The sequence below is a fragment of the Mytilus galloprovincialis genome, chromosome 3, assembly GCF_965363235.1.
Source record: "Mytilus galloprovincialis chromosome 3, xbMytGall1.hap1.1, whole genome shotgun sequence".
NCBI classification, from domain to species: domain Eukaryota; kingdom Metazoa; phylum Mollusca; class Bivalvia; order Mytilida; family Mytilidae; genus Mytilus; species Mytilus galloprovincialis.
In genome coordinates, this window is record NC_134840.1 from 64,960,284 (window position 1) to 64,974,839 (window position 14,556).

Consider the following 14,556-nt stretch of genomic DNA (forward strand, 5'->3'; position numbering starts at 1 on the left):
CATTTTTCCTCCAACTATTCAGGGTTGAACCTCTGCGAGGGGTATCCAGAGCTCAATTAAGTATATAAACTTTTGTAATTGCTCTCCTGAATTCGACTTTAAGATGATAGTGCATCAAGTGCAGTGACATGTAACAACTTCCCTGGTCTCAATCTAATAACTGTCAAGTGATCTGGTAATGATATATCATAATCAGTAGCCTATCCAGAACTATCCAAATTGTTACAACTTCTAACATCTGTGTACAGGTGAAACTTAATATACATTTTCCAATTTACAGGAAAATAATGTTATTTTGTCTTAGATTTTTTATTCAATGAAAATTCCCAAAGGGGATAAAAATTCCCAATTTAAAGTTCAAGTGACCCTTTTGAAAACACCTGGAATTATCCCTGACTGATCCTAATTATATACTTGTTTTAGTGCATTTGCTATAAAATAGGAGGTTCTGTAATCAGAGGTTCTGCCTATTTAGAACAGAACGATTATTTATGTATCTTGTCTCCAATTTCAGAAATAAAGAAAGGAAAAAAGGCAGCTGCATCAACAACTTTATGTAATAGGAAAAACAGCAAGGACACCTCAACTGTAAACAACCAATCTAATACTAAACCAGCACGGTATTGCATATTTTGCGACAAATATTGCCTACAGCTTAGTAGGCACATACAGCTGGTACATAAAGAAGAAGACAGAGTGAAGGCAGCCCTAAAGTTTTCCCCAAGAACAAAAAATAAAATGTTTTCACAATTTAAGAAAGAGGGAATTCATTTAAACAACATTGAAAAACTTGGCAAAGATAGTCATGCAGTCCTTGAAAGGGAAAGAATTTCTCAAAAGGATTCTGTGCAGGTTATGTGTGATAACTGCAATGCCATATTAACCAAAAAAGCTATGTCAAGACACAGAGCTACATGCCAGGGAGGATCATCAAAACAGATAAATGCCATTCCAGCGCAATTTTTGATCAAAGATAATGATGTATCTGAAAGTTTTGTCAAAAACATCTTGACAAAATTCACCAAAGATGACATTGGTAAAATCTGTAAATCTGATAATTTGGTAAAAAAAGTTGGAAGTATACTGTGGGCAAAAAATAGGACAAAAGTAGACCAATTATCCCAAGTCAGAAAGAGTGTGATGAATGACATGAGGAGGTTAGCTCACGCATACAACTTTTTTAAAGAAGAAGTCAAGAAGGATCATCCTTTACTTCTAAACACTGCTGCTGATATGTTTAATAGAATATTTTTCAAAGATCTGCAAGAGGCAGTATGTAAATATACGGAAGTAGGTGATCAATATGGGGAGACATCTTTCAAGTTAAAACATGGACTAAAATATGCATTATACTATGTTTTAAAAAAGTCAGCAGAGATTTTGAGGGCCGAACATCTCAGTAAATTTGCAGATGATAAAGCAGAGGAGGTCACAAAATTTTTGCATATTTTTGAAACCACCAAAAATTTATATTTTTCTGATGCTTTATTCAATATAAGAAAAAATCGTCAGGTTAATTTAAGGAAACCACATCGAATTCCAGATGAGGATTTATTGTTTACCATCAGACAATACACCATTGAAAGCATTAAAGAAATAGTAGAAATGTACAATGAATATAAAATCTGGACACGGTCAGACTTCGTTAAGTTGAGGAATCTTGTGGTATGTCGCTTGACAATGTTTAATGGACGCCGTGGTGGAGAAGCATGCAGACTTCTAAGATCAGAATTCAAAGATGCTGTTGAAGACAATTGGGTAAATAAAAAATGGAGGAATGATCCATATGTGCTACAACAAGAATTGAAGATTGCTTACGAGGCTGGCAAAGGGATGAATAAACTGGTACCAGTTTTGTTCACTCCAGAAACAATGGCGGCAACTGTTTTATTAGATGATGATGACCTTAGACAGCAAGGTGAAGTTTTGTCCAATAACATGTATGTGTTTGCTAACACTCAAAATTCCTTGGAATATGTAAACGGCTACACAGCTATGCAACGTGTTGCAAGTGATGCTGGTATAAGAGAAGATGAGGCAAAGAAGCTCAATGCCACCTTAATTAGACATTTTACCAGCACTGAAATGGCTGCAAAGGACATACCAGAGAATGAGCGCCAATATTTTTACACACATATGGGTCATTCCGAGGAAATGAACAAACAAACCTACCAAGCTCCTTTAGCTGTTATGGAGATTGTGAAAGTTGGCAAACACCTAAAAGACATAGATAATGGTAAAATATTTTGTCTTAAATTATAATATCTCATTTCTTTTTTTTAAATTAAACAGTTATACCTGTTAATTAATACTGAGCATTAATCAAAGGTATAAAATCTTATTATTCCAAAGTTCTACAACAGATTGGAAAAAAAAGGATAAAGAAATAAAAATTTCATCCCTACGATGAAGCTAATCAAAAATGTTCCAGAACTTGACAAAGAATTTAGATTTAAAGAGTATGTTCGGTAAGGCCTATTATGTAGTGTTGGATAATCAGTTGAAATTATTAACCTATTATCTATTACTATTTGTTGACAGCAACCAACCAACAATCGGTTATAATTTTGAACTTCTTTTAGAGAACCACTGAGTGAAATGGAACCAAATATGGCATGAATGTTCCAAATGAGGTGCTGACCAAGTGTTGTTACTTTGTAGCTGATCCATCATCCAAGATGGCCGCCAGTGGGGGACTTAGTTTAACATAGGACCCTACGGGAAATGCATACAAATGTCTTCTTTTAGAGAACCACTAAATAGAATGAAACCAAACATAGCATGAATGTTTCTTATGAGGTGCTGACTAAGTGTTGTTACTATGTAGCCGATCCATCATCCAAGAGGGCCGCCAGTTGGTGACAGTTTAACATAGGACCCTATGGGAAATAGTAATACATACAAATGTCTTCTTTTAGAGAACCACTTAATGGAATAAACCAAACATAGCATGAATGTTTCTTATGAGGTGCTGACTAAGTGTTGTTACTATGTAGCCGATCCATCATCCAAGAGGGCCGCCAGTTGGTGACAGTTTAACATAGGACCCTATGGGAAATAGTAATACATACAAATGTCTTCTTTTAGAGAACCACTTAATGGAATAAACCAAACATAGCATGAATGTTTCTTATGAGGTGCTGACTAAGTGTTGTTTCCATGTAGCGGATCCATCAACCAAGATGGCCACCAGTTGGGGACAGTTTAACATAGGACCATATGGGAAATAAATACAAATGTCTCCTTTAAGAGAACCACTGAATGGAATCGAAGCATACATAGCAATATTAAAACAAATAAGGCCTCAAATATATTATAAGTATCTGTTATGATTTTCATCTTGTTTTATATGATTTCATATTTTTGCATGCCATGCAACAGGCCTTTTATAGTTAACTATACATGGATTTGTTTATTGTTGAAGGCCATATGGTGACATTTGAATTTTACATCATTGTCCCTTGGACTTTGGTTTAAAGTTGGTATCTTTTTGTTTTCAATTACAGAACAGAATTATGATTATGATGATGTCTCTTTTTGTTATCATAATTAAATTCCACAGATGAATTTAAGACATGGTATTGAATATTTTCAGCACTTGCCCTCAGACAGCATCAAGACACCAGTTCAAGTCCCTGTAAAATTTATACAGGTAAGATTTTTCTGTAATTCTCCTTTGATTTTTGTATTCAAACTCTGATGGACGGGAGTATACTAAAAAATTGAAAACAACATGTTTATTAATTTTTATGCATCCAAAGTGCGCTTTTCTGGATTTACCTTCATCAGGAAGGCACAAAGCCAAACATTTGAAATACGAAATAGAAGCCAAATCTATCTAAGTTCAACTTTGCCTGAGGAAGTTGAAACCTTAGTTTAATAACCTTGGCTCACAGGTCATAGAATCTGTCATGTCATTGGTACATTTCTGTCTACAAGTCTTTATCTATGTGTATTTATATATGATACAGGTTCCTAATGGAGCCTCTAGTTGAAACCTTGTAAACAGTCAAGATCCCCACCCTTAGCCATTTAAATTCCTGTTCATCATTTGAAGAAGAAGTGAATGCCATACGAGCAATCACTATTCGTCACTTAATCATATCAATTTACTAGACCAATATAAAAAAGAAGATGTGGTATGATTGCCAATGAGACAACTATCCACACAAGACCAAAATGACACAGACATTAACAACTATAGGTCACCTTACGGCCTTCAACAATGAACAAAGCCCATACCGCATAGTCAGCTATAATAACCAACTTTTAATGGACTTTTCCCAATAACAGGCAACCATGGGATAATGACAAATTATTGGAGCATTGTTTGGGAGATTTGGAAACAGCAACCTGTTACAATTATTTTAAAATTGTTGTAATATTTTAATTTTTCAGCTGAAGCTGTGGACAGTATAAACAGTAGCAATACCTCCTTAGATATTCCTCAAAGTTTGGTTGAACATGTTTCAGAGTCAGGTAGAACTTCATGATTTTTTTATATGTAATTTTCCTTGCCCTTTCATGAGTGCCAGTAGATATATATGACAAAATCCCTTAAGCACAGTATGAACTGTCAAGTTAAGTGACAATTTAAGTGTATCACTGTACTTGACAGCTTTGACGTCAAACACACTGTTAATTAACACCAATTACTGTAACTCAAGGTCATAAATAACTTGTCTATTTCAAAATTGTTTGACAATAAACTTGAGTTATTTCCCCTTTTTTGTCACCTTTCACAATATACTCTTTGAATTAATGGTTTATCTTTGTAAACAGATTAAATCTTATTACCTATTGAATATAAACGCTTATCAGAATATCTCATTGTTTTATATTTTATCTTAAACTATTAAAAAAGTATTTTGAAATTATTAATTTTTTTTTAATCTTTAATTTCTTTGAATGTTTGATTATTTTATTTCAGGAATAACTGTAATAATTTTCTTTTTATTTGAAATTTGAAATAACATAAAAAATGTGGTGCATACTGAATAACCCTGGTAGCGAATAGAAACAAAATATATTATAGTTATTCCTTATGATTTAATTTTAAATTCCAGTTTAAACCTTATACCATGAAAAAAGTTGATGACATCACTGTCACTGTCACATGACTAAATTATGTCTATGAGCTGATAAACAAAACAATGTTAGCCAATCAGAAGATGTGTTACATCCAAAATTAAATTACTACATTATAATAATTATCCTCATGTCAATATCATGACAGAATGATCATTGATACATTCTAAGAATTGATTAACAAAAAGTACTACAAAAAAGTTATAGAGTTGAATATATAGTGAATAATGATAAAATAAAGGAAGAACTGTAGTCTAACATTTGAATAAAGACTTTCAATGAAACAAGGAGAGTGCATGGGTATGACTTAAGGCTTGAAATGATACAGTTTATTAAACACATTGTTATGTTAATAGCTTTTTCAATAAAGTAATATTGTTTTTAGAAAAAGAATGAATATTTTGAAGGTGCTTCAGTTTGTCGATGTTAACTTTGCAACATCAAAGTCAAAATAACATTTAACGGCTTTTGGCCCATTTTGTCAGACGTTACATATGTGAAACATATCTTTGTGTCAACAGTTTATTTAGTGTACATGATAATATCAATTCACCTTATGCTTTATTTTTTTTAAAGATAATACTGACTTAGAATATCACATTGAACCACATCCAGACGAAGAGCTTAATTCAGATTCAGTTTTGAACAAGAACAAAGGATGTAAAAGAAAGTTGGAGCTTGATTATTATGACCTAGTTGATATTGTAAGTATAATTGCTGTATATATGGTCTTGCAAAGCATAAGACACCAACATTGTAATATTTAGTGAGCTATTTCAATACTTTGCCTCCACTTCTGTTACTCAGTACTAACTGCCTAATTGATTGCATCATATTAATAATTGAATCATTCTAAAGCCTTAAATGTCTTATTTTTTTTTGAAAAATTGAATTTTAGCCAGACAATTAATTTCCAACATGATTTTAATATAGGAATCATGTGATATTAATGTTCTCCACACCATGTGAGTAGTATGAGAAAGGAGTAGAAACATAGTATTCAGTTATGAGCACAATGTGATATAAACTTTCATCACACATGGTATTAATGTTGTATATAAAGCCACATGATATCATGTGATATTCATGTTAGATATAAATGCTTCTTCTTCAACCTCAGAACAATATGCTCTTTGAATATATGTATCATAATCAATGTGGCAATACCATGTGTTAAAATATGATGTGGTCCATCCGTCAGTTGTTACATGAATGTTTTTTGTCGCTTCTTTCTCAGGAGCTACATTACAAGGATTTCAGTGGTTATGGGGTACTGCTCACAATTTCACTCGTTCATCCTTATTGCTACTGTACATATTTCAGAAGCAACCAGTTAAAAACAAAAAACTTACAGAACCAGAAGTTGATGGATCAAAAGACAATTCAGAGAATGAGAGTAAGTTTAGTTTTACCTTATGATAAGTAGTAAAAGGTTTTTGGGATACAAGTGCTGTCAGGCAATCTGTAGACTTTTACCATTGACTCCCTTCCAAGACTTAACCGTTTTGTTTTTACATTAAAAGGAACAACTCAGATTTTTAAATTGTCCTGTTTTAAAAAGTAAAAACAAAGTAAGAAAATGAATTTAAACAACATTCTGTATTTATGTTTAGAGTTTTGTATATTTAGAATCACGTCAAAGGGGGCATTCAAAATAATTCAGTAAACACGTGCTTGGACTATTATGCTTATAATAACCCAGACATGTGCAATAGAGCACACAACTTGTTTTCAAATGTTCACACATGTTTGAACAGAAGAATTTAGCCAAAGTTTGCAGACGAAATATTCAGAAGATTTACTGAGAAATTGATATAACTAGTGGAAATTTTGAAGTCATTTTAAGGTGGTGTTAAATTGCATGATGGTTTGATCAAAAGAGCAAAATTCTGAAGGCCAAAGGTAGAGCAAATTTAAAACTCATTAATTACATTGTTAATGTAAAAATATACACTTGTATCGGAGATTTGCTATTTTTATGTCCCATTTATGGGCATTATGTTTTCTTGTCTGCTTTCGTTCACCCATCGAATCATCCCATTTCAGGCAAAAGTTTTTGGTCAAGGTAGTTGAAGTCCAATCAACTTGAAACTTATTTAACATGTTTCCTATGATATGATCATTCTTATTTTAATGACAAATTAGAGATTTTATCCCATTTTCAAGGTCCATAGAAAATGATAGTGCGGATGGGGTATTTGTGTTCTTTGTACACATTCTTGTTTTAAATTTTAGTATGAGGTGTTTCTTTTGCTTTGTGAACAAACATGCTCTAGATTTTTTTTTAAATTGTTGCACATGGGTATATTGACTACTGTAGAATTGTGAATTTTATCAAATTGTCATGCACTTAATATATTTCATTAACTTAAAACACTTCCAAACTCTTAAATGGTGCACATGATGTTACTAATTCCATTCATTATGACTAAAGGGTTGCATTCTGAAATTGACATATTTGACCTAGATACGACAACCTTTCTTGCTGGCTGTTCTCCATCTGAAAAACCACAGTGCCAGCCGTTTGCCAAAAAAGGGAGGTGGGTCATACAAGAGCCTACACAAACGCTTTGCACTTATACTTGTTGACATACAAATTACCTTTATTGTCCTAATCAGAATCGAAATAATTAAAAATGGATATGAAGATTAAATCAAATAGGGAATACATTATAATCCAAGTCCAAATAATTATGACGCCTTGCAAGGCTATTTGATTTTTTTTCTGAGATTCTTCCCTCCTCCAGGGAGGCGCAGCCCTCAAAGTAGCTTCTGAAATGAAGTTGCCAATTGACCACCAGACATGAAAATTTAATGGCCAACTCAAAATTTTAGTGGCCAGGAATAGTTTCAGGTTGCCCTTAAACAAAACTTCTGACTGCGTGTGAAAATATGGAGATAGATAGATCTGTGCCATTTTCAGTCAACGACAACAAATTGCATATAAAAATAAACTACAATTACCTGATACAATAAATCACTGACAAGATCAAGCTCAAATCTAACAGGTGCTGGAAATAAAGTATTCATTTAAAATCATATTTTAAAACCTGGTATTGATCATGACAAAATTTATCAAAATTTACAGTCACCACAGATGACACTGCCCCTGTCCATTGTGCATAGTCCTCCGAAGAGTTTGTACCTTGGAACAGAATTAACAGAATGAACTGGCCTGCACAGTGGTTTGACTTGATTGAATGTTATAGAAATGTTTGTTTATTATTATTTTAACAAACAAAGAAAACTTCAAACACACACTGGGATGATTAAATCTAAAAATGAATTGTCCCAAGAAATCCACAATAATATGCCCGATTATATTCAGTGCATATACAATTCTAAAAAGGATATTAAATGTATCAAGCTCAAAGAACACTTTAACAAAGTAAAAAAACTACTTTACATGTTAGGTTTACATACCATTTATTGTCATGTTTATCTCATTCTTACTATTTAAAAAAAAAGTTGAAAAGATTCCTCTGATAGAACTGAATGAAGACATCCTTTTAAAAGATGGAGAAGCAAGAAGAACAAAACTAGTGAGTATTTTAATTAGTTGTGGGTCAATTATATTTATTTAATATTTAACTAGTGGCAAATAAATCATACTCTTTCATATCAATTTATATTCTATTTATGATCTCATTGAGACCATATTAGTTATAAGCTGACAAGAAATCATTATGTTGGATATTTTATGCCCTTTTTAGCTCTCCTGGCCCAAAGGGCTAAGTGAGCTTTTCCCATCAGTTTGCGTCCGGCGTCTGTCGTCATCCGTTGTCGTCCGTTTCCTGTCGTCGTTAACTTTTACAAAAATCTTCTCCTCTGAAACTACTGGGCCAAATTAGACTTTTGACCCCAATTTCACGGTCCACTGAACATAGAAAATAAAAGTTGGAGTTTCAGGTTAAAGTTTTTGGTCAAGGTAGTTTTTGATAAAATTGAAGTCCAATCAACTTGAAACTTAGTACATATGTTCCCTATAGTATAATCTTTCTAATTTTAATGCCAAATTAGATTATTACCCAATTTCACGGTCCATGGAACATGGTAAAGGATAGTGTGAGTGGGGCATCTGTGTACTTTGGACACATTCTTATTGGTTATTATCTTGAATATTATTATAGATAGAGATAAACTGTAAACAGCAATAATGTTCAGCAAAGTAAGATTTACAAATAAGTCAACATGACCGAAATGGTCAGTTGACCCCTTTAGGAGTTATTGCCTTTTATAGACAATTTTTAACCATTTTTGGTAAATCTTAGTAATTTTTAAAAAAAATCTTCTCCTCTGAAACTACTGGGCCAAATTAATCCAGACTTGACAACAATCAGCTTTGGGGTTTCTAGTTTAAAAAATGTGTCACGTGACCCGGCCATCTAACCTAGATGGCCGCCACAGTTAAAAATAGAACTAGGGGTAAAATGCAGTTTTTGGCTTATAATTCAAAAACCAAAGCATTTAGAGCAAATCTGACATGGGGGGGGGGGGGGGTAAAATTGTTTATCAGGTCAAGATTTATCTGCCCTGAAATTTTCAGATGAATCGGACAACCCATTGCTGGGTTGCTGCCCCTGAATTGGAAATTTTGCTGTTTTTGGTTATTATCTTGAATATTATTATAGATAGAGATAAACTGTAAACAGCAATTATGTTCAGCAAAGTAAGATTTACAAATAGGTGAACATGACCGAAATGGTCAATTGACCCCCTAAGGAGTTATTGTCCTTTATAGTCAATTTTTAACAATTTTCATAAAATTTGTAAATTTTTTACTAACATTTTCCACTGAAACTACTGGGCCAAGTTCATTATAGATAGAGATCATTGTAAATTGCAAGAATGTTCAGTAAAGTAAGATGTACAAACACAATTTTATCATGAATCCATCTGCTTCCTTTCTTAAATACTCACATATACTTTGGTGAGCTACACAGGCTCTTTAGAGCCTCTAGTTCGTAAATCTTAGTAATCTTTTACAAAAATCTTCTCCTCTGAAACTACTGGGCCAAATTAATCCAAACTTGTCCACAATCATCATGGGGGTATCTAGTTTAAAAAATGTGTCCGATGACTTGACCAACCAACCAAGCTGGCCGCCATGGCTAAAAATAGAACATAGGGGTAAAATGCAGTTTTTGGTTTATAACTCAAAAACTAAAGCATTTAGAGCAAATCTGACAGGGTAAAATTGTTTATCAGGTCAAGATCTATCTGCCCTGAAATTTTCAGATGAATCAGACAACCCGTTGTTGGGTTGCTGCCCCTGAATTGGTATTTTATGGAAATTTTACTGTTTTTAGCTCACCTGGCCCAAAGGGCCAAGTGAGCTTTTCCCTTCACTTGGCGTCCAGCGTCTATCCGTCGTCCGGCGTCGTTAACTTTTACAAAAATCTTCTCTAAAACAACTGGGCCAAATTTAACTAAACTTGACCACAATCATTATTGGGGTATCTAGTTTAAAAAATGTGTTCGGTGACCCGGCCAACCAACCAAGATGGCCACCATGGCTAAAAATAGAACATTGGGGTAAAATGCAGTTTTTGGCTTATAACTCAAAAACTAAAGCATTTAGAGCAAATCTGACAGGGTAAAATTGTTTATCAGGTCAAGATCTATCTGTCCTGAAATTTTCAGATGAATCAGACAACCCGTTGTTGGGTTGCTGCCCCTAAATTGGTAATTTAAAGGAAATTTTACTGTTTTTTGTTATTATCTTGAATATTATTATAGATAGAGATATACTGTAAACAGCAATAATGTTCAGCAAAGTAAGATTTACAAATAAGTCAACACGACCGAAATGATCAGTAGACCCCTTTAGGAGTTATTGCCCTTTATAGTCAATTTTTAACCATTTTTCACATTTAAGTAAGAGCTACAAATAAGTCAACATGACGAAAGTGGTCAATTGACCCCTTAAGGAGTTATTCCCCTTTATAGTCAATTTTTAACAATTTTCATAAATTTTGTAAATGTTTGTAAATTTTTGTGCCCCATCTAGGATAGAAAAGGGGCATTATGTTTTCTGGTCTGTGCGTTCGTTCGTTCATCCTTCCGTCCGTTCATCCTTCCGTCTGTTCAGGTTTAAGTTTTTGTTCAAGTTAGTTTTTGATGAAGTTGATGAAGTCCAATCAACTTGAAACTCAGTACACATGTGCCCTATGATATATGATCTTTCTAATTTTAATGCCAAATTAGTGTTTTGACCCCAATTTCATGGTTTACTGAACATAGAAAATGATAGTGCAAACTTCAGGTTAAAGTTTTTGGTCAAGGTAGTTTTTGATGAAGTTGAAGTCCGATAAACTTGAAACTTAGTATACATGTTTCCTGTTATATGATTTTTTTTTTTAATTTAAATGCCAAATTAGAGTTTTTATCCCAATTTCACGGTCCACTAAACACAGAAAATGATAGTGCAAGTGGGGCTTCCGTGTACTATTGACACATTCTTGTTACAAAATATTTTCCAGTCACTTTTGGGCCAAGTGCATTATAGATAGAGATAATTTTAAGTAGCAAGATTGTTCAGTAAAGTAAGATCTACAAACACATCATCAACACCAAAACACAATTTTGTCATGAATCCATCTGTGTTGTTTGTTGAATATGCACATAGCCCAAGGTGAGCGACACAGGCTCTTTAGAGCCTCTAGTTTTACTAAAGATCAAAATTGCTATCAGCAGGTTATGATGAAACTATGGTGACTTTTTTTTTATATATTTATGAACTAAGTACCCTTTTGTTTTTTACATAATTTCTGATTATATTTTGGAAATAATATGTAAATTTATTGTTGAAAAAAAATCATTAAAAACAAAAAGACAAGCTAAAAGGACTGTATTATGCCCTAATAGCACAGATCTTTATTATTATTTTACATTAATAACTTTGTCAAAATATGTTGCCTATTTCAGCTGCAGATAATGAAAAGAGAAAATGATAAAAAAAATGGGAGAGATTTGGAAGGCCTCACCAGAAACAAGCTGATGGAAGATAGTAAGTAAACAATGTATTAATCAGTCTTTTAATTTTGTGATTTATTTTCATACTCCTGAGTGATGTAAACTGTTTTTAGCTCACCGTTCCAAAGGCAAGACACCACTGCGAAATAAGAACAGATTTAGAATCATCTAGAAGGGCTAGACTCAAACAACAACTGATAAAAAGACAAAAGATACAAAGGGCCAATGTAAAAGCACTAGATATAGCAGTGACTAAAATTAGCTAAAGGAGTTAATTATAACAAATAAAATTCTAACAAAAGTGAAAGGTTCCCCGTGAGCAGCATGACTGATATATTAAGCATTATTTTAAATGAAAGTGATGATAAATCTTTCCTAAAAGATTTACACATGCAAAACTCATTCAAACAAATTTATTTAAGGTTCAATCATATGATAAGGTCTATATAGATATTTGAAAAAAACTTGTCTCTTGTTAAGTGGAAACTTATAGCTATAATAAGATGTGGTATGTGTGCCAATGAGACAACTCTTTATCCAAGTCATAATTTGTAAAAATCCATTATAGATCAAGATACAGTCCTGGCTCATGCTGAACAGGAATCTATAAAGAGTGCCAAAAATGACTAGTGTAAAACCTTTGTAAATGAAAAAAACAACTGTCTTATCTCTATATAAAAAATATTTGTAACTTTATTATGCATGACAAGTCGGTAACATTTTATGTGTAAAATTATCGTTTAGCACCTCTCCTTTTCACATAACCTCCTTGTTATAATTAACATGGTATCTTTTACTGAAAAAAAAGATAATCTCAAAGCCGTTCACATATCTGTTTTTAGTTTCAAGAAGCAACTGTGACATTGTTAACTACCTAATTACTTGCTTCTGCTTTCTTTAAAGAGAGAAACATATGGAAGCAAATGGATACTGAAAAAGTTAGACAATATTTTCAAGATTATATAACAGATTCTGCACAGAAGCCAAGTCCAGGTAAGGTGTATAGACAATATAAACTGCTTCCTGCAGTTTCCATTCCTACATTACAAAAAGTTAAGATAATATCTAGAATATATTTCAAAGGATAACTAAATTTGGGTCAGAAAAGCCCTAAATTTAAAGTCATTTGTACATGATCTTGAAACTTTAATCGAACAGTTTTCACATAAAGAAATCCCATCATTGGGACTATAATTATTGTAGACAACGATATATCTGAAAAAAGTAAAGCATTTAGAGCAAATCTAACAGGGTTCTGAAATGTTCAGCAAAGTCAGATCTTCAAAATTGTTTCAATGACCAAATTTGTCAATTGACTCCTTAATTATTTATTGCCCTTTTAATGTTTAGATTTTTCATTCTTTTTGCAAGTCTATTACTTTTTCAAAAATCTTCTTCTCTGAAACTACTGGGTCAAAAACTTCCAAACTTTAATTGGATGTTCCTTATGGTGTTTTGTTTTTAAATTGTATTTGAAGGATTTGATTCATCAACCAACATACATCATCGGGCTGCAATGACTAAAAATAGAACATAGAAGACAAAAGAAGGCCTTGGCTTTTATCTCAAAAACTTCAACAGTGAGAGCAAAAGTGAAAGGGAGTTAAAGTGATAAATGTGTCGATCATGATCTATCTGTGATGAAATTTTCAGACAAGTTTGACAGTAATCCAACAATAAGTTGTCCTTTAGTCTGAAGATTACTTGACAACGTAGATTTCACCTATTTAACAATTTCACTTATGCAGTGTGCTCTTACTGCTTAAGTTTAGATGAAAGCAAAAAACTTCATTTTTTTTTTTGGGTTTCAGATGCAACTGAAATTGACGATTTCAAGGCAAAATATCCTGATATAACTTGTAATGTTGACGTTATAAAGGTGAAAGTTATGAATGAAAAGAAAGAAAGAAAAAGAAAACTTGAAAGGGAGCTCAGTTATATTGATGCTGTAAGTAATAATTTTTTTTTTTTATAGTTATGCAATTTAATGAAAGTTATGCTCATTAGAAATATGTCAGATCAAGTAATCAAGTAACACTTACACTAATATATACCAAAATGAACAAAATCTGGAAATCATAATTTTCCAAATAAAAAGAAATTAGGGTGGGCAGGGATGAAAATCTATCAATTAATTTTAATTGGCCTTATGAAAGGCTTGTTTGCAATAAATTATTTTATTAAATCAATCATTTGGTCATGTATTTTATAATTCTAAGGTGCCATGGGATGGCAAGTTTCAGACCTGCCTGGAAATTGTTTTCTATTTGACAGTACAATTAAATTAAGAAATTATTTCTTCATGTTATGCTCTATGCTCATTTAAAAATGGGTATGTATTAAATTTGGCGATATTTTACACTGAGCCTTAATATGATGAACATAGAGCACATACCTGCCAACCCTCCTGCTTAAATGCCGAAATTGGGAAATCTCCCGCTTGCTGATAGGAGAGTTGCCTATTGATGATCGGTCATAAGGAACATTAATTAA

At 32.8% G+C, this 14,556-nt stretch overlaps 1 protein-coding gene and 1 long non-coding RNA gene across 2 annotated transcripts in view; one reads left to right on the forward strand and one right to left on the reverse strand.

Moving 5' to 3' along the window:
- LOC143069821 (uncharacterized) overlaps nt 1-4,493 on the forward strand; it is a 40,687-nt gene extending 36,194 nt beyond the window's left edge. The window contains exons 14-16 of the mRNA XM_076244625.1: nt 515-2,236; nt 3,596-3,652; nt 4,399-4,493. Coding sequence (XP_076100740.1) covers nt 515-2,236; nt 3,596-3,652; nt 4,399-4,493 — 1,874 coding nt within the window. The remainder of the gene's footprint in view (nt 1-514; nt 2,237-3,595; nt 3,653-4,398) is intronic.
- Nucleotides 1-14,556, reverse strand: part of LOC143068653 (uncharacterized) — a 511,029-nt gene that overhangs the window by 145,210 nt on the left and 351,263 nt on the right. The gene's annotated exons all lie outside the window — the stretch shown is intronic.